Below are 21,407 nucleotides of genomic sequence, written 5' to 3' on the forward strand. Positions count from 1 at the left end.
AATTTGATAGAAAATGAGGCCAAATTAGAATTAGAAGAGAATAATTATAATGAAATCATGAAAGAATAAAAGCAATTAAAGAATGAAAGAAATTAAATATAACATTTGAAATGCTGAGCTGTTTGGGCCTTCTCTGAAGGCCTAGAAAACCCTGACAGTTCCCCTTTGTTTACCAGAGAAAAACATACAGTACCAACAGACATAAAAAAACTGGGAAAAAAGTGTGTATATAATAATAATGGCTTTTTTTGTGGTGTATCAGATATATTCCATTCAGCGAGCATGATATTGAACTCTTCTGCGACTCGTTCAGTATCATGCTAGCTGAATGGAATACATCTGACATACCACTCAAAGCCAGCCAATATTATTTAAATATGTTACTCAGATCCGTGATGTATTTCATATGAAAAATGCAAGTTTTTCAACACAAGAATATAAAATTCATATCTTCAAACCATTGGGTGATGTTCTTTTTATTATATAGACACATTCACAAACAAAAAGTACCCAAATTTATCAAAACAATTCATTGATTTCCTCACAAGTGACATATAGAAATCTCTGTGTCACGATTGTCACGATTTTGGATCTCCATGACCCGGATGTAGCTCGTATGAAAAATACGAGTGGTATATTTCCCAGTAAAACACTCATGTCCATATAATATAAACTATTATTATATACTTTTATTTATCATCTCTACAAAATGTTCCACATTATTTGTACAATTAAGAAATGAAAAATATTTACCATTGCACCATTAGTTCATTTTTACCAATAATAATAATAATAATAATAATGATTAACAGATCAATTGAAAAAAGTCATTTCAGCCACAAGTCTAGATAAACTGGAAAGTGAAGCTAGTGCATTAGAAAGTAGCAACACTGGAGTCAATGTACTGTGTTTTACTTTAGGCTTTAAAGTAATACTTCTTATAAAGTTCCTTCTTACACTGTCCCAAGCATTTAAATGAAATTAATTTTTACAAGATTAAAGTTTACCAAATCTAATATATAACACTGGCACTAAGCTATGAAGCAACAGCATATTAGTTAATAATAACAATAAATAAAAAATAAGAAAGCGCTAAGAGATTTTCAACTACATTTCCCAGAATGCACAGCAGCTGGGACACAGTTTTTCTTTTCCTTGTAAATTTGTGACTTCTTAGTCTTGGAGTATTTTTCTCAGAATATTACCCCCACCTCAGCTTTTTTTTTTTAAACCTACAATAGCCCTAATACATAATCATATGAGGCTGAATAACTTTAAAAAATACTTTGTAGAGAGTTTATCATTTTATATAAAGATAGTCCATGTGACATGGCTGACACTTTATCATAAATTATATTTTTTCCTGCATCCTCCTAAAATGAGTTAAGCAGTGGCTGGTTTGATCTCACACTGCTGTTGTTGGAACTGTGACAAGTATTTGAACTTGAATAATTACTTTATAATTTTCATTTTTAAAAAATTCAATATAGTGTGAAAGGCCATGGTAGGTATGTAGTAAACAAAACGGTGTCTTGCAAAAGTATTCATCCCCCTTGGTGTTTGTCCTGTTTTGTTGCATTACAAGCTGGAATTAAAATGGATTTTTGGAGGGTTAGCACCATTTGATTTACACAACATGCCTACTGCTTTAAAGGTGAAAATTGTTGTTTTATTGTGACACAAACAATAAGATGAAAAAACAGAAAACTGGAGTGTGCATAGGTATTCACCCCCCTTTCGTATGAAACCCCTAAATAAGAGCTGGTTCAAACAATTAACTTCATAAGCCACATAATTAGTTGATTAAGATCCACCTGTGTGCAATCAAAGTGTCACATGATCTGTCACATGATATCTGTATAAATCAACCTGTTCTGGAAGGACCCTGACTCTGCAACACTACTAAGCAAACAACATGAAAACCAAGGAGCCTCCAAACAGGTCAGAGACAAAGTTGTGAAGAAAGTATAGCTCAGGGTTGGGCTATAAAAAATATCCCAAACTTTGAATATGCCAGGGAGCGCCATTAAATTCATTATAGCAAAATAAAAAGAATATGGCACCACTACAAACCTGACAAGAGAAGGCCGCCCACCAAAACTCTCAGACCGGGCAAGGAGGGCATTAATCAGAGATGCAACAAAGACACCAAAGATAACACTGAAGGAGCTGCAAAGATCCACAGCGGAGATGGGAGCATCTGTCCAGAAGACTACTTTAAGCCGTACACTCCACAGAGTGGGGCTTTATGGAAGAGTGGCCAGAAAAAGAAAAAGTCATTGCTTAAGAAAACACATTTGGAGTTTGCCCAACAGCATGTGGCAGACTCCCCAAACACATGGAAGAGGATTCTCTGGTCAAATGAGACTAAAATTGAACTTTTGGGCCATCATGGGAAATGCCATGTGTGGTGCACACCCAACACCCTGAGAACACCATTCCTACAGTGAAGCATGGTGGTGGCAGCATCATGCTGTGGGGATGTTTTTCATCTGCAGGGACAGGAAAGCTGGTCAGGACTGAAGGAAAGATGGATGGCACTAAATACAGGGCAACTCTGGAGGAAAACCTGTTTGAGTCGGCCAGAGGTTTGAAGCTGGGACAAAGGTTCACGTTCCAGCAGGACAGTGACCCTAAACATACTGCTAAAGCAACACTGGAGTGGTTTAAAGGGAAACATTTAAATGGCTTGGAATGGCCTCGTCAAAGCCCAGACCTCAATCCAATTGAGAATCTGTGGCATAACTTGAAGATTGCTGTACACCAACACAACCCATCTAACTTGAAGGAGTTGGAGCAGTTTTGTTTTGAGGAATGGGCAAAAATCCCAGTGGCTGGATGTGCTAAGCTAATAGAGCCATACCCCAAGAGACCGGGGGGGAGGGTTGTGAATACCTATACACACTCCAGATTTCTGTCTTTTCATCTTAAGAATTGTTTCACAATAAAACAACTTTCACCTTTAAAGTCGTAGGCATGTTATGTAAATGAAATGGTGCTACCGCCCCCCCAAAAATCCATTTTGATTCCGGCTTGTAACGCGGTAAAACAGGACAAACATGAAGGGCGATGAATACTTTTGCAAGACACTGTATGTGCACGCACGCATGCGCGCACACAAACAATCCTTTGTTTACAGGCCTGCATTTATACAGGCCCTGAATAACAGCAGAGTTCAAGGCATCTCACTTTGTCCTGTATAGGGGTCGATTTAGGTGAAGCAATGGTTCTTTAATCAATCATGTGCAGATGAAGTTAGACAGCAATAGTGACTTTCACCCATGGTCAGGAAATCCAGACTGCTTACAAAAATCAGGCTACAAGGCTTATTAGGATGAAATCCGCCATTCTCTGTACATCGCATCATCTGTTTAACGTGTACAGAAGAGATTGTTTTCCAACTCTGGCACTCGCTCAGGATCTCTAAGTAATCATATGATTGAACAAATCAGGTGCAATGCGCTTAAAGGCCAGTGTGACAAGTAATGGCACAGCTCCATGAGACCAAAAAGCCAGTGGATATGTGGCTGCACATTGTTTTGGCCAAGTAACTTTATCCTACATTTAGATTAGCTGCAAATGATGGGGAGAAAAATATTCCTATTAAAGCCAAGTAACCTGAAAACAACACGGTGGCTTTTCAACTATGCCAATCTTTTGCAAATCATATCAAACATGCAAAGCCATTTGTTCGAATCATTATTTCAGTCGCTACTGCAGTAATTAGCCTCTTACATTTAGAAATCACAAACGATCTTGAACAAAACACAGCATAGTTAAAAGGTACTAACTGCAAAGTCATCTGAAATTTAAAAAAATAATTTATTGTGCATGACATTTTATGTCTCGCAAGAATACTATACAGATGAGATGTGATCGTTTTGATATGCTGAGTCGCTTTCCTATGTTTTGGGACCATTTTCCGTACCTCTTGAGGTAAACAGTATGAACCTATGGAAATAGCCGAATGCGAGGAGCTTGAACTAATTAGCATATCTATGGAACTGGGTCACACCGAGATGGTGACACAAGGAAAACATCGTGACTCTGCATCGACCGCGGAGAGTTTTGAGTCACAGAGATATAATTTGTGGCTGATATTCGTGAATAGATCCGTGAAATAAAAGACAAATATATCTTTTCTCTGTTACTGCTTTTGTGTCATTTCTTTCTCTGTAAGATCAAAACATTAGACGTATAACTCCATACTTGCTCCCGTGGAGTCGAGCCCATGTAGTCTAAAGGCCAATTTATGCTGACAACGCAGTCCTCACAGATGGCATCACAGATGGCATCTGCGTAGCCCCCCCTTCGCAGATGCTCTGCGCACACCTCCCAAAAATTGTGACCACCGCACAAGCCTCGCAGACAGCGTCGCAGACAAGAGGGCTCTGATTGGTCCACTCTACATCCGCTGTACACGCACTTCTGCTTCCCTACTTTCCCGGTTTGTTTTGTTTTCACGACCGCCATTTTTAAAAACACGAGCGAAAATGGAACAGCACGAAGAGCGGTTGATCGAGGAAGTGAGGAAGTACGTACATCTATACGACTCCAGTTCTAGTCATTATAAGTAACCGGGGGATAAACACTCCACTAACCACACCCACCAACTACTCCTAGCGATTTCGCAACTTCGTGCCCCCTTGCATTGTGGCGGTGAATAACATCGCGCACGCCTATTACTCCCCGCTCAACGATAAATTACAACTGTCTGCGAAAAGCTATCTGCGAAAGCCTTGTCGCAAGAGCATGCAGAGGCCCTAAGGCTAAGATAGCTATGCGCTAGCTAGAATGACTTAGTTATCTGTCCAGAAAAATGGCACGTCATCTATCCTTGCTCTGCCTTGCAGTTGCACTCATTAGGCAGGTTTTCCTTTTCTTTTCCGCTGGCTTTTAGCTGGTGGGAGAGCAGATTCCGCTATGTTTGTCCATGCCAACTTGTTTTGGTTAAAAATAGGTCAAACAAGCCCCATGGTGGTCACGTGATATCACTGCTCACTTGCTTCAGCAATCTCTGGATCATAAAATGCAGGACTCATTTTATTTCAGCAAAACGTTTATACATCGGATATACAGTGTGTGCAGCAGTGAGACATTTTGAAACTCCAACAGCAGTGGGCATAGAACATTGTGCCCAAAATTCAACTTTGCAGTCAGAACCTTTAACTCGCCCAGTCTTTACACATTATATATCTCTTCTGTTTTTGATCAAAAAACCAGTCAGACTGCTACAGCATGACCTTCTAGTAACTCCAAAACACATTAGTAGCAAAAAGGGTAGAGATGGTTGCTTCGTGTACAAAGAAGGGGGGGGGAAAAAACCAGAGAGAAAGAGAGAAGAAAAGGCATCACGTGACTTGCATAGTTCTTTGGTGCATTCTCCTTTCATTTCACCCATTGCTTTTACCTCTTCACTCCACACATGCACCATATATTTATTAATGGATCACTAATGGACATCAAGTGCTTACCACAGTGCTACTGCTGCTATGTTACATGTACGAGTCCCACTACCCAACAGAAATAAATAATAAAAGCTTTTAGCAGGCATGAAGATGTTCTCTTCATTGCAAGCAGGATGACGGAATAACCAGTCTCAGCTCGAACTCTTGAACATCAGCGCTCATTCTCATAAGGCAAAAGTCACAAATCTCGACAAAGTAGTCCATATGGTCATAAACAGTGCATTCATTCACATGGTCAGCAAAATTAAACAGCAGAAGAAAACGTGTCAAATATGAGTGCATCACAATAAGTGACTTAATAAATTCATACAATCCGTGGATATTTTACAATCTATCCCACATCCACCAGGCGTGTTCCTTTTGGAAAAATGGAAAGGATGGCTGGTTGTCCCTCCTTCTCCTTGCCCATTCAGCTGTACTTGCCTTGGATATTCATCAGGCTGTGGTTGGATTTGACTCGCTTGGCTGTAAAGGAATAAATAAAATCAGGCATTTTTTTTAAAGTATATAGAAAGCTAATTCTTAACACCAAGACATTATTAAACTTCACTTTAAAAAAAAAAAAAAAAAAAAAAAGTGTCATAACTCTGTATATCATTTGCGAGGAAATTAAACCTACCAAAGATTTCAAGTACATAAAAGCAATATATCTCATGCCATTAATAGAGGAGATCAGGGGTGGACAGATCACTACCAGAAAAAAAAAAGTCTACTTCCGCAAAATAACATTATCGCTTGATATGTAGCCATGTTTAAACTAACCATATGCATGCCGATACAGCACACGGTTCCGAATCCAAACACCTGCTGCACTACACACGTCGCACGAAGGGTGGGGCTCAATCTCACTCACGATAGAACAATTAACAAAACATACCTGTATGTGGAAACTATAATACAAAATCTCCTACTAAGCCTAAGGTGCAATCACCTGACAAACATATCGAGAGAAAAGAAAGAGATGCTAGCCAGACTCAAATAATAGGCTCGTCTTTACTTGCCATGCGATAACAGAAAACCAAATCTCTTAGCTGAAACTCATTGGCTAACGACTATGCAAGCATGCTGTGCTACCTTTGTTAGAAGACAATAAAGATCATAACTAGTCTCCATTAATTGGCTAACTTTCTTACCGTATATTATTTGTATTACAGCATACATTATCCCTTCCATATTGGAGCCTAGTTTCAGGACAACCATCCTGTCCACTCCTGCTACTGCAGGTCCACCATCCAGATCATCTTCCTAAGAAGGTTATGTCCTGATACCAGGCTTGTAGTACTCAAGTCCAGGACTTGTGCCCTAATTTTAAGGGCTCGTGACTTGAGCACTGATGACTTGGACTCGGACTCGTGCGTTAACTGCATTCGGACTCGTAAATTGGAGATGAGGACTCTGATTTTTTCTTTATTTTTTTTGTAACATGCCATAATAATTTGCCACAAGATATTTACAGTGGAGGAAATAATTATTTGATCCCTTGCTGATTTTGTAAGTTTGCCCACTGGCAAAGATATGAACAGTCTATAATTTTAAGGGTAGGTTTATTTTAACAGTGAGAGATAGAATATCAAAAAGAAAATCCAGAAAAATCACATTTTATAAAATACCTTTCGCCCATAGTCAGCTGGGATAGGCTCCAGCTTGCCTGCGACCCTGTAGAACAGGATAAAGCGGCTACAGATAATGAGATGAGATTTGCATTTCGTTGAGTGAAATAAGTATTTGATCCCCTACTAACCATTAAGAGTTCTGTCTCCCAAAGACTAGTTAGACACTCCTAATCAACTCGTTACCTGCATTAAAGACGGCAGTCTTAAATTGACACCTGTATAAAAGACACTTGTCCAAAGAACCAATCAATCAATCAATCAATCAATCAGACTCCAACCTCTCCAACATGGGCAAGACCAAAGAGCTGTCTAAGGATGTCAGGGACAAGATTGTAGAGCTACACAAGGCTGGACTGGGCTACAAAACCATAAGCAAGAAGCTGGGTGAGGAGATGACAACTGTTGGTGCAATAGTTCGAAAATGGAAGAAATACAAAATGACCATCAATCAACCTCGGTCTGGGGCCCCACGCAAGATCTCACCTCGTGGGGTATCAATGATCACGAGAAAGGTGAGAGATCAGCCTAGAACTACACGGCAGGAGCTTGTTAATGATCTTAAGGCAGCTGGGACCACAGTCACCAAGAAAACCATTGGTAACATTACGCCGTAATGGATTAAAATCCTGCAGTGCCCGCAAGGTCCCCCTGCTCAAGAAGGCACATGTGCAGGCCCATCTGAAGTTTGCCAATGAACACCTGAATGATTCTGAGAGTGACTGGGAGAAGGTGCTGTGGTCAGATGAGACCAAAACCGAGCTCTTTGGCATTAACTCAACTCGCCGTGTTTGGAGGAAGAAAAATGCTGACTATGACCTGAAGAACACCATCCTCACTGTCAAGCATGGAGGTGGAAACATTATGCTTTGGGGGTGTTTCTCTACTAAGGGCACAGGACTACTTCACCGCATCAACAAAAGAATGGATGCGGCCATGTACCATAAAATCCTGAGTGACAACCTCCTTCCCTCTGCCAGGACGCTGAAAATGGGTCATGGATGGGTCTTCCAGCACGACAATGACCCAAAACATACAGCCAAGGCAACAAAGGAGTGGCTCAAGAAGAAGCACATTAAGGTCATGGAGTGGCCTAGCCAGTCTCCGGACCTTAATCCCATAGAAAACCTATGGAGGGAGCTGAAGCTCCGAGTTGCGAAGCGACAGCCTCAAAACCTTAATGATCTAGAGATGATCTGCAAAGAGGAGTGGACCAAAATTCCTCCTGACGTGTGCGCAAACCTGGTCATCAACTACAAGAAACTTCTGACCGCTGTACTTGCCAACAAGGGTTTTGCCACCAAATACTAAGTCTTGTTTGCTAGAGGGTTCAAATACTTATTTCACTCAAAGAAATGCAAATCTTTTTTATATGAAGTTATTTTCTGGATTTTATTTTTGATGTTTTGTCTCTCACAGTTAAAATAAACCTACCATTAAAATTATAGAATGTTCATTTCTTTGTCAGTGGACAAACTTACAAAATCAGCAAGGGATCAAATAATTATTTCCTCCACTGTATATCGATATTAATTTTTGTACTAATTTAGTGCAAGAATGTCACACCTGCACGCCTTGGTGCGTGCATCAGATAGACTCTCAGGCGCGCTCTGGACAGCGCATGCGCCAAGCGGACTCTCGTGTGTGCTGTGAACGACTCACACCTGCACAGGATTAAGGCACAATTAGTGCACCTATATGAAGACTGTGAAAACACACTTACTTTGCGAAGTATTGAGTTGCACTGCTGACATTACCGAGCCTTATTTCCTTGTTTGGTTTCCTGATCCCAGATTTCCTGTTTCTTGTCTTTGATTCTGCCGAGTCTACAATAGCCTGTTTGTAACTCACTCAACCTACTGCCTGTTTCACTGTTTTACGATTTTGCCTGCCGTTCTGGATTGTTTACCGGTCTTCATTCGTATGAATAAACACACCTTCTGCACTTACATCCGTCTCCCAACCATCTCCGACAGAATATATCACACTCCCTGACAAAGAGAATGCACATTCACCTGTTCATATGTCATGTTCAGGAACAAACTCATGTTAATGGTGCTAAAACAGCCACCGTCAAATGGTGCCGTTGGAGTCTTGTTCTCGGACTCGACTTGAATTTTTTTTTTTAATGACTTGAGACTGGACTTGGGGTTTAGTGACTCGAGTCCAACACTGCTCGATAGACATGCACCTACCAGTTACTATTTTTAAAGATTTTATTCCCAATTTAGTTGTCACCCAATAGTTCTCTACCAAGCTGCGATGCAGAGGACTAACATGAGCTTCCTGTGAGACACATGAACGCAGCTGATGTATCGTTTCTAACTACTGTTTGTGGCATAAAGCAGCTGAACACCTACAGGTCACTCTGATTGACAGGTGAGACAGGGAAGCCACCCATCCTCCCAAATTCTCCCAAGGACTGAGGTCATTTGGAGTGTGCAAGACACTGTTGAGGACATTCTAGGACACTTTGGTAGCATCTGCTATCTTCTTCGCCATGGTCTGTTGGAGATGTGGAAGCTCCGAGAGGGACAGGAAATGGCTCAACAAGCTGATGAAAAGGGCCAGCTCTGTCCTGGTCTGCCCTCCGGAATCCATTGAAGAAGTGTGTGAGAGGAGGATGTTAGGAGGATCTACTTATAGTGTGCAATAATTACGATTTGGTACAATATCCTTTTCATCTGCAAGTATTATTTTCTTATTTAAAGGTAGCCTGCCTTTCAGATTTTTCCAAGTTTAGGTCATAAAAAGAATTTTCCCTGACACCCAATTATTTTTGCTTAGTGGACCAAAAGCTATTGGATTCAAGTCACAGACTTCCAATTTATTATTTTTTTTAATATAAATAGAACAAGTAATGAATTTAGGACCATGTGGCCCTAAATTCTCCATTATTTTTTCTTGCTTCACCATGACGCAATACAAGATACTACATCATGCATCATGTGGTGGGCTTTCCCCGTTCACACAAGGCATTGTGGGATACAGATTTGAAACGGGAGAGAAAAATGGAGGATGTGAATGAAGAATGAAATGTGAAAGACCGACTAGAATAACAAAGTGAGAAGAAAAGACGTTATGTTGTGAAGGAAAGGAAACGCAGGACCAAACTAATAAATATCGGTGGTCAGCGAGCACCTCGGTGTGATCAGCTGTTCGTTTAGCGACAGAATGATGTAACCGTCAGTGCACGGTCAAGGTAAACCTGTAGATGGCAGTAATGCAACACTGTGGACGCCAGCTGCTGCAAATCCCAAAAGACGATGAAGACAACAACGATGAAAGGTAAACCTGCGCATGCGCACACGGACTTCCTCTGTCTGCTTGACTGCGCAAAGCAAGAGATTTCATGCACATTATTTGCTCAGGAATCCCCTCAAATTAAGTAACTTCCCAGCCACAGAATGGCTTTTTTTAAAGATATTACAGAAATAAACAAATCACAAAGATCAAATTTCAGAGGGAACTAAATTTCACCAATTTTATGAAATCGAAAGGCCGTCTACTTTTAAGTGTCACTCTTATATTGTTGTGTGCAATTATGTTCATAGGCTGTGTTTGTCATTTTTTGGTTACTTTACACAAAGATTCCATCCTCATTATTCATGTTATACGGTGTAATAATATTTACTACCTTGGTGTAACATCCGCTGTGCAATAACATTTACTACCTGGTGCAATATTATATTTCTATTTCAGCTGCCAGTATTTTATTAGTGCAATATTCTAATTCAGTTTAAGTACTATTCTTATTTAGTTGCGAATATTATGTACACAGCTCATGTTTTTATTTATATACACAAATATAGGACTTTTTTTTTTTTTAATATGCTTTTATTGCACTCTATTTTTTGTTACTGTTTATTCCTGACTCTTTCTATTTGTGAGCTGCTGTAACATGTAAATTTCCCTATCAAGGGATGAATAAAAAGTTTCTTATCTTAAAAAAAGTGTACCTGTAATGAATTTTAATTACTAGCTATTTCAAAATATCAGGTATGATACCAGTGGTTCTGTCATGTAACGTTCGTCATAAGCTCTTGTCAAGTACACGCGAGTTTTAAGTCACTGTTCTGACAGTCAGGCATGGTCAGCGACATGTTGCCTCCTTCATGGGCTGTTCCAGCACTGGTAGTGACGCACAGTCATTGGTTTGTCTGATTGTCTGGGCTGCAGTGGACTGGTCACTGACCCCGTGTTGCAAACACCAGTCTAAGATAACACATTATCAACCGATCTGCTTGTAAGAAATATTTACACTTACTCGAGCTTATCTTTGGCTGGATCGAGTCGAAGTGTAAAATAATGTAAAAAATAAATAAATAAATAAATAAATAAAATAAGGGCACTGTTCATCATCAGTGTCGCAGTTCTCAAGATTGAGCCAAATCGCTGTCCTGAATCATGAACTGAATCATCCGAAGTGCATAAAATCCGTGTACCATCTCGCAACAAGTTTTACCTCCAAATAGCCTAAACTACGTCAGACAGATTTTATTCTGTTTACGCGTTCCCACTGCGAAAGAGAAACCAATCAAAACCGAATGAATGAATACAAGAATTTGAAAGTGTGTTAAGTGTAATTCTGCCTTTGTGAAATTAGGGGTGTGTTCAGTTCAGTGTCGTTGGTTTGAGCTCTGCATGGACTAACTGTATGCGCATGTATTATTCATGAGCAAGAATAAATAAAATGTGCTGTACCGTAAAGTGTGTGTGGTGTTATATTAGCTGTGGAGGATATAGCCTGTATTAAAGATTTAAAAAAAAAAAAAAAATGAAAAGGCCATATGATGCATCAGCTGATTACCCATAATGCACTGCAGTCTCGATCACAACTCTACAGCTACTGGAGTAAAGAGGCCCGCCTCCTTTACTATAACTGACAGAGGCCACACCTACTTTACTGTAAACCGAGATTAACACACAGACCAGCCCTGTGTCTGAAATCACTCACTCGTTCACTCCTCCCTACATAGGGAATTACTATATAGAGGACTACAGAAGTGAGCTCATTGGTAAAATGAAAAAACGCTTTCGGACACTAGTCCATCGCGCTGGTATTTACATCATTACCGTCGCACAATTAAAGGGGAACTGAAGGCAAATTTATCATCATCAAAATTCTATTTCATCTCATTTTATAAAATGTAGGAATGCATTTCTGACAGCTATTTTGTCACTGCTAGAGCAAGTTACAAGAGTTTGAAATAGGCTGTGTAATAGATCAGTCCATATGGCAAAGCAATGGCTGTAAACGAGATTCGCTGAGACCTGTGCGAGACATCGTAGGACGGAAGTAAAACGTACAGCGGAAATCAAAGTGACCAACATCTGCCAACGTTGTCAAAAGACACGCGCGCCCTCCTTCGAATGCTGACGTAATCAAGCCGAAAGTTTTCCCTGTGTCCAAAATCGCTCCCTACTCACTATATACGGCACTATATAGTGAGGACACCATTTTGTAGTGCTGTCCGAAACTTCAGAGAGGATTATGTGGGAAATGCGCTCAGTATAATATGTATATCATCACAGAAATACATGCATGTATTTATTATTTTGAAAACCCACCAGCCGCCTGATCTGGCACGTTTTAATTGTGTGACAGTAATGACGTAAATACCAGAGCGACGGACTAGTCCTCAGCCTGTCGTCTTTCCAACCCTTCTCTATTCCACGTTGGTTCAAAGTCGTATGGAATAATCTCCATCACTAATGAAGCTGTCAAATCTTGAAATTAATCTAAATTGGAATGATATGGCGACCTGGCCGCTGTGTAAACAGTTTTCAAAGTGGCGGTGCCGACACTTAACGTTTGAAGTCTCGCACAAGTCTCGTGAAGATCGCCTGCTGTGGACCAAACGAACTACATTCAACATGGCTAAAAACTGAAAAGGCCCATAAGTATAATATCATATACCAATACGAGTCACGATATAAGGTTAATAAAACCGAAAACTTAAGTGAACAACACATTAATTAAGAAATAAAGCAAGTTTAAAGATGACTTCAGTTCTCCTTTAAAATGTGTCAGATCAGTCAGCTGGTGGGTTTTCAAAATAATAAATACATATTATCCTGAGCGTATTTCCCACATTAATCAGTACAAAAGTACCTGCATCTTTCAGTTTGCTTGTTTTTTTTTTTAAATCAAGGCTGAATACTTTCTTCTTTGCCGCTGCCTTTTTATTAAATCAAATTTGAGACTTTTAATTTGATTTCTTTCAGCGTGACCGCAATGCATGATGGGATATATTGCTTGGTTAGTGACCATCGGTTGTACACTACTTTTCGTGATGCATTGTGGGATACTTTGAGTGCACTATATAGGGTGTAATAATCCTCACTATCATTTTGGACAGCACTACAAAATGGCGTCCTCACTATTATAGTGCCCTAGATCGTGAGTGATTTTGGACACAGGGCATGTGAATAGTCTTATGAATGTGGAAGTGCGCACTCAGGTGTGACTGAGGAAGGTGACAAGTTTTATGTTTCATCTAATTTAGAAAATATATTATTATTTGGCAGTGGGCACATAGGAAAGTGTAAAGTTTGTCAATATGTTTATCTTGCTTGTATGATAAAAACCTCGAAGATATCTCTCAATACTTGCCCTACTCATTCTAAACCTGTCGAGCTTCGCCGGCGAAGCTCTTGATCCCAAAGTACAACCAATGGCCCTTTTCCACTACCCTTTTTCAGTTCACTTCAGCTCGACACGGCTCGCGTTTCGACTACCTCAGAGCAGCACGACTCGGCTTGCTTCAGCCCTACTCAGCACCCAAAACTCGCACGGTTTTGAAGTAGGGCTGAAGCGAGCCAAACCGAGCCGAGTGGGGCTAGGGGCGTGAGGAGACACTCCCCTGTGCACTGATTGGTGAGGAGGAGTGTCCTCACATGCCCACACACGCCCCGCGAGCACGCTGGGATCTGTAAACACCGTAAACCCGGAAGAATAATAATTACGAATTACAAGAATTTCTGAAGCCTTATGCGCCTCGCCTCATCTATACGCTCTTGCCAGTATCTGTTGGCGTTGTCGGTGACAACAAGCCACAGCACCAAGACCAGCAACACTAACGACTCCATGTTTATTGTTTACTATCCGGGTCGTGAGACTACCGCTTAAAAGCTCACTGATGTCACTGTTTGCGCCGCCTAACGACATCACGTGACGTCCACCCACTTTCGCTAACTCCACCCAATGTGTCCACCCACTTCCAGCCAGCACGGTTCAGCGCGGTTGTAGTCGAAATGCAACCCCAACAGCCCCACTCAGCTCGACTCAGCCCAACTCAGCACGGCTCAGCCCAACTCAGCCGCGTTGGTAGTGGAAAAGCGGCATATGTCTCATCTCATCTCATTATCTCTAGCCGCTTTATCCTTCTACAGGGTCGCAGGCAAGCTGGAGCCTATCCCAGCTGACTACGGGCGAAAGGCGGGGTACACCCTGGACAAGTCGCCAGGTCATCACAGGGCTGACACATAGACACAGACAACCATTCACACTCACATTCACACCTACGGTCAATTTAGAGTCACCAGTTAACCTAACCTGCATGTCTTTGGACTGTGGGGGAAACCGGAGCACCCGGAGGAAACCCACGCGGACACGGGGAGAACATGCAAACTCCACACAGAAAGGCCCTCGCCGGCCACGGGGCTCGAACCCAGGACCTTCTTGCTGTGAGGCGACAGCGCTAACCACTACACCACCGTGCCGCCCTCGGCATATGTCTACTTGCACATAATGGCATGAAATAATAGATATGTGCTATAAAATAAAGATCTATTACAAGTATTAGATCTCGACCCACAGAACACTGCTTGCTTACTCGCACCCGATAACCCGGCATCAACGACTGTACGCCACTTCCAGCCGGCAATGGCCGCTCCCTGTGGTTCTGCCTCCGCGAGTAATTCACAGAATAAAATTGTCCACAAAAGTGCTTTAACGCTGTTTTTTTTTTTTTTGACTGAATGTATGCGTCTTTTGTCTATAAGTAATACATAAAGCACAATTAATCTTGTAAGCACGACCAGTACCGGTACACTTTAAATTCTGGCCCAGTTATGCTCTCTCAGGCTCCTGACTAAGAACGGTTTTGATATCAATATCAAGCAAACGTGCTTCTGTTCCATCACACAAGACCTTTATCTCCTACTACTATATCTCCTCTTTTACGTTTGTTTGTTGAAGGTGCATAATCCCCCGCCATTCTGAAACACACCCATCTCATCTCCTCTCTCACAGGCACAACCAACTCTAGCGAAAAGAGAGAGGCTTACGGTGTATGAGCTTGCGTTTCTTTTGTTCCGAGTGCAGGTAGTTGCTCAAGTAGAAGATGAATGGAAGGAAGAGCATGAAACTGGATACGACGATGACCGGCACATTCTCTTCCCTCTGTAACGAACAGGTGAAGTTCTTGCTCCACAAATGCCGCGTCACATTCATCTAGGAAAGATATGGAGCAAAGTGAAAAGCTAGAATGACTCTTGCTGGTGTAGAGTTTCACATGAAAGCTTGAGGATGAAACATTTTAGAGCTGAAATGGAAAACAAAAGCAATGCAGCATTTTAGTGTTTTCCATGCGAATCAGCACGTGTGCTCTAGCAGGAAAACATTCAAATGCTGGCTAATACAAATGGATAAACTGTAAATAATGCGGCTATTTCTGAGCACAGGAAATGCCTTATATGGACTTAAAGGTGTACTTTAGATCACCGCTCACCGCATCCTCCACATCAATACAGAGTTTCTTGGTTTTTGACATGTTACTATACAGATAACTGAGTGCTTTATACAAGGTCCTGCACTCGACACACAGCTCAGAGTGGTTCCTCTGTGGAAAGAACACGAACACATACAGCACACTTTAGTCATCGTCTTATGAACCACAAGATTAACATCTATTTACATTATTACAGAAACGACATTACGTGGTATTTCTGAAAGCAGGTCAGCAACTGATTGAGTTGCTCTATGAAGTCAAGTGTGGCATTCGACACGTTTTTCTGATCTTCAGTCAGACAATCTGAGGAGCACAAAAAAAAAAAAAAAAAAAAGTGACGTTATAGGATACTCATTGATTTAAAAATCAGTCAAACAACCCAATATCCCTTTTACACCAATCCCTATAGCCAGCATGACCTCAACTGGATGCATCTTCACAAATTCAAGAGGAACAGCCAATCATAGCATAAAGACACTGTGGAGAGATACGACAAACCCAGGACATACACGTATCCAGCATTGTACAGCGTGGCAAATCAACAAACAGTGATTATCAAAGCTGGCCACCTGCTTGTGTTGGCTGAGGTGTTCTTGGACAAACAAACAAGACATGATTACACTACTCACTGACGCATTCAGACGACAGCCAGATGTCTTCTAAGCTCTTGTTCAGGTTGTACAGCAGCATCAGCCTATCTGAGCGAAACAGGAAGTCATAACAGCTCGTGTTCCCAGGCCCCACCTAGGTCAAGAAAAGGTACCGTTTTCTCATTTTGGATACAATATGGAGCTCAGCAGTCTAAGTCATGGTGTGTACTTATCCAGTACTGAAAATCATCACAGTTTGGGATTCTTAGCTCCACTGAAGGGAAATTGTAATGCTATGACATACAGGGACATTCTGTACACTTGTATAACTTTGTAGCAACAGTTGGGAGAAGAACCACATGTGCATGTGATGGTTAGGCATCCATATACTTTTGGCAATATAGCGTATGATACATGAACTAGTAAATAGCAGCATTCTGGTTTCCACTGGGTTAGTGTTTAGGGCCGTATGGTGGTGCGGTGGTTAGCGCTGTCGCCTCACAGCAAGAAGGTTCTGGGTTTGAGCCCAGTGGCCGACAGGGGCCTTTCCGTGTGGAGTTTGCATGTTCTCCCCGTGTCTGCGTGGGTTTCCTCCGGGTGCTCAGATTTCCCCAACAGTTCAGACATGCGGTTAGGTTAACATAGGGCAGCCATGGCCTGAGGTTGGGCTGAAGTGCCCTTGAGTAAGACACCTAACCTCCAACTGCTCCCTGGGCACCGTAGCGTAGCTGCCCACAGCTCTGGGTATGTGTGTGCGTGCGTGTTCACTGCTTCAGATGGGTTAAATTTCACTGTGTGCTTAAGTGTATATGTGTAACGAATAAAGGCTTCTTGGCTTGGCTTTTCTGACTTACTTGTTCTCTCCTTGTCCACATGGGTTTCTTCGAGGTTCTCAAAACATGCTGCTAGGTGAACATATGAACATGTGTGTCCTGATGGACTGGTGGCCCTTTCAGGGTGTATTCCTGCCTCACTGGCACCAGATTCATCACAATCCTGGCCTGGATAAAGCCCTTAGGAATAACTTTTCTCCCCCCAAACAGCATAACAGGAACCATCTGCAGCTCAACACCTCGAAGACCAAGGAGCTGGTCATTGACTTTGGGAGGTCCAGAACAAGGTCACGACCAGTTCTGATAAGGGAGTCGAGGTGGAGGCTGTGGACTCCTACAAGTACCTCGGGCTGTGGCTGGACAGCAAGCTGGACTGGACTTGCAACACCAGTCACTTATACAGGAAGGGACAGAGCAGGCTGTACTTCCTTAGGAGGCTGCGGTCCTTTAACATCTGCAGGAAACTCCTGTGGATGTTCTATCAGTCTGTGGTCGCCAGTGTCCTGTTTTACACCGTGGTGTGCTGGGGGACAGCACATCCAAGGAGGACACATCCAGGCTGGACAAACTGATCAGGCGGGCCGGCTCTGTGGTCGGCATGAAGCTGGACTCTCTGGTGACGGTGGCAGAGAAGAGGTCTATGGACAAACTACTGAACATCATGGACGATGCCAGTCACCCTCTGCACACCGTCATCAGCAACCAGAGGAGCCTGTTCAGTGACAGAATGCTCCTTCCCAAGTGCAGGACGAACAGACTTAAAAAATCCTTCGTCCCTCACGCCATCAGACTGTACAACTCCTCTCTGGGGGGGAGGAGGGGTAACAGGAGGACAGAGGACGGGAAGGAGCAGTAGCCTAGCCTGACAATAAGCAATACCGGACAATGTGCAATATCTCTCCTACTGTCCCCCCCTTCCCCATATCTTATTCTTTTTATATATGTAAATACGGGCAGCACGGTGGTGTAGTGGTTAGCCCTGTCGCCTCACAGCAAGAAGGTCCGGGTTCAAGCCTCATGGCCGGCGAGGGCCTTTCTGTGCGGAGTTTGCACGTTCTCCCCGTGTCCGCGTGGGTTTCCTCCGGGTGCTCCGGTTTCCCCCACAGTCCAAAGACATGCAGGTTAGGTTAACTGGTGACTCTAAATTGACCGTAGGTGTGAATGTGAGTGTGAATGGTTGTCTGTGTCTATGTGTCAGCCCTGTGATGACCTGGCGACTTGTCCAGGGTGTACCCCGCTGGGATAGGCTCCAGCTTGCCTAGGACCCTGTAGAACAGGATAAAGCAGCTAGAGATAATGAGATGAGAATGTTTATCTGTAAATGATGCTGCTGGAATCTTAATTTCCCAAATAATATCATAGCAAGAAAGCTCACCAATGTAAAGATGAGGTCTTACTCAGTAAAATGTTGCCTATAAATGAAGATTAAAAGCATTCATTGTTCCTGATTGGTGAAATGAGTGATGCTGTGATTGTGCACATCACGAGTTTGTGGTGCATGTGACCAGGCTGGGGACTTCTGCAAAACAAAGGCTGTATCCCAAATAGCTCTATGCTGCATATATACTTCTTCACTAACTTCTTAGGCTATGCAAGCCATACACATCAAACACGCCCTAGAGAGTGCACTTATAGAGCAATTTGGGACGCGTCTGAATTTCAGTAAGTCTAATAGACTACTGAGAGTCTTTAAAGATATAATAATAATAATAATAATAATAATAATACGCTTACCTCCTCTGATATGTTTCCATATATTTCCTGAAAACTGTTATAACCCCCATAACAGTTCTGACACACTTTAACAGGACGTGCATTGGATACTAGACAGGTCGCTAAACTTGCATATCTCTGACCGAAATCATGCAGCAGTTCCATGCAGTGATCAATAACTTCCAGCTCCTCTGGGAAGGAAACCGACAGGCTGAGAGCCGGAAAGTAGCTGTTCTGCCGAAAAGCAGGTGGGTTTAGTTCTTCATCTTCACTCGGTTCTGCGGCATAAACGGAGATTTCACCGAACATCAGATTCCTCCCAAAGAACAAACACAGCACACAACTATAACTTGTAAAAATCCCCATTTTTTTTTTTCCACCCAAGTGGTCAAAACCCGAACTCTGCTCTTTCTTTCTGATCTCTGTGCTTTCTGGTGCACACGACTTCCTGTTTTCATTTTCTTACACTGATCACGTGATCTCACGAACTCTCGCGAGAAGACGATTCGAAAGCGGCACTTGTCGATATGTTCAGCTGCTGTAGTCTCTTAAAGTGCCATTCCACCATTGGATGTATTTTTTTTGGCATAAAATACAATATATTTTATGACAACATGACTAGACAGAGAAATCTTTTAGCTTCAAAATGATATATCAAACATACTTTTTTGACAACGACAAGTATATTAATTTTGCGACCAAAGTCACCTACCCTTTTAATTTCCACGCGGTAGTGAAACGTGATGTCATCGGCAGGTTCCCCTTCTTGTGTGACGTGGCACAGATTATCAGCAATGGCGGATAGAACGCGATTGTCAGCTTCGGAAAAGAAGCGAAGGAAAATAGCAAGTGATGCCCAAAGGAGACGGTCGATGGTGAATATCGGCACAGCAATCGACAAGTGGAAATCGCATTCTATCCGCCATTGCTGATAATCTGTGCCACGTCACACGTGACGCGGTACACAAGAAGGGGAACCTGCCGATGACATCACGTTTCACTACCGCGCGGAAATTAAAAGGGTAGGTGACTTTGGTCGCAAAATTAATATACTTGGTGTTGTCAAAAAATTATGTTTGATATATCATTTTGAAGCTAAAAGATTTCTCTGTCTAGTCATGTTGTCATAAAATATATTGTATTTTATGCCAAAGAATACATCCAATGGTGGAATGGCACTTTAACTGCAAAAACGTCTGAAACCCTTACACCTCTATTCTATTCTATTCTATTCTATTCTATTCTATTCTATTCTATTCTATTCTATTCTATTAAATATTGTTACAAATGGCATATCGCTGTAGTATAAGCAGAGTAAACTAAACTAAATTAGAGCAGCAGCTACAATTATCGACATCCAGATAATTATTTATTAAAAAAAAATAACCATTGGTATGTGGTATTAAGTTCACAACACATAGTTTTTAATTAAAATTTGTTATATTTAGTACAAAATATATTTCACATAGGGCGGCACGGTGGTGTGGTGGTTAGCTCTGTCGCCTCACACCAAGAAGGTCCGGGTTCGAGCCCCGTGGCCGGCGAGGGCCTTTCTGTGTGGAGTTTGCATGTTCTCTCCGTGTCCGCATGGGTTTCCTCTGGGTGCTCCGGTTTCCCCCACAGTCCAAAGACATGCAGGTTAGGTTAACTGGTGACTCTAAATTGACCATAGGTGTGAATGTGAGTGTGAATGGTTGTCTGTGTCTATGTGTCGGCCCTGTGATGACCTGGCGACTTGTCCAGGGTGTACCCCGCCTTTCGCCCGTAGTCAGCTGTGATAGGCTCCAGCTTGCCTGCAACCCTGTAGAACAGGATAAAGCGGCTAGAGATAATGAGATGAGAATGAGATATTTCACATAGGGTGGCACGGTGGTGTGGTGGTTAGCACCGTTGCCTCACAGCAAGAAGATTCTGGGTTCGAGTCCAGTGGCCAATGACAGCCTTTCTGTATGGCGTTTGTACGTTCTCCCCGTGTCTATGTGGGTTTCCTCCGGGTGCTCCGGTTTCCCCCACAGTCCAAAGACATGCAGGTTAGGCTAATTGGTGGCTCTAAATTGACCGTAAGTGTGAATGGTTGTTTGTGTCTCTGTGTCAGCCCTGCGATGACCTGGCGACTTGTCCAGGGTGTACCCCGCCTCTCACCCATAGTCACCTGGGATAGGCTCCAGCTTGCCCGTGACCCTGTATAGGATAAGTGGCTAAAGATAATGGATGGATGGATATATTTCATATAAATATATTGATGTCGGTGCTGACATAAATGAGGAAGTAATTCTAATGTTTGTAAACAAATGAACTGATAATGTTTAACCTGTGCCAGAAAATCTTTTTGTTACACTTTCTACCCACTTTCTCAGTATTTTCGTAGATCACATTTTGTTAATCATTCGTTGTTGTTTGTATTAATTTCTAGTTTTGTAGTTTACAAGTAAATGTCAACAGGCAATTGACACTGTAA

At 42.1% G+C, this 21,407-nt stretch overlaps 1 protein-coding gene across 1 annotated transcript; it reads right to left on the bottom strand.

Moving 5' to 3' along the window:
* Nucleotides 1-460: 460 nt before the first annotated feature.
* ostm1 (osteoclastogenesis associated transmembrane protein 1) lies at nt 461-19,406 on the bottom strand. The gene is made up of 6 exons (XM_060914132.1): nt 18,971-19,406; nt 16,443-16,557; nt 16,022-16,116; nt 15,814-15,924; nt 15,371-15,536; nt 461-5,933 (listed from the first exon to the last, which is right to left on the bottom strand). Exons 1-6 carry the CDS (start codon nt 19,313-19,315, stop codon nt 5,878-5,880), a joined length of 888 nt encoding a protein of 295 aa, XP_060770115.1. The 5' UTR covers nt 19,316-19,406; the 3' UTR covers nt 461-5,877.
* Nucleotides 19,407-21,407: the final 2,001 nt, after the last annotated feature.

Source organism: Neoarius graeffei, chromosome 2, assembly GCF_027579695.1.
Source record: "Neoarius graeffei isolate fNeoGra1 chromosome 2, fNeoGra1.pri, whole genome shotgun sequence".
Lineage (NCBI taxonomy): Eukaryota > Metazoa > Chordata > Actinopteri > Siluriformes > Ariidae > Neoarius > Neoarius graeffei.

What these genes read in the sequence shown, in the direction of transcription:
- ostm1 (XM_060914132.1), bottom strand. Translation starts at nt 19,315, where the DNA reads ATGGGGATTTTTACAAGTTATAGTTGTGTGCTGTGTTTGTTCTTTGGG. An exon ending in ATGGAAACATATCAGAGGAG is followed by an intron (nt 16,558 to 18,970) that starts GTAAGCGTATTA and finishes TTCTTGACCTAG; the next exon opens with GTGGGGCCTGGGAACACGAG. An exon ending in CCTGCTTTCAGAAATACCAC is followed by an intron (nt 15,925 to 16,021) that starts GTAATGTCGTTT and finishes TTCTTTCCACAG; the next exon opens with AGGAACCACTCTGAGCTGTG.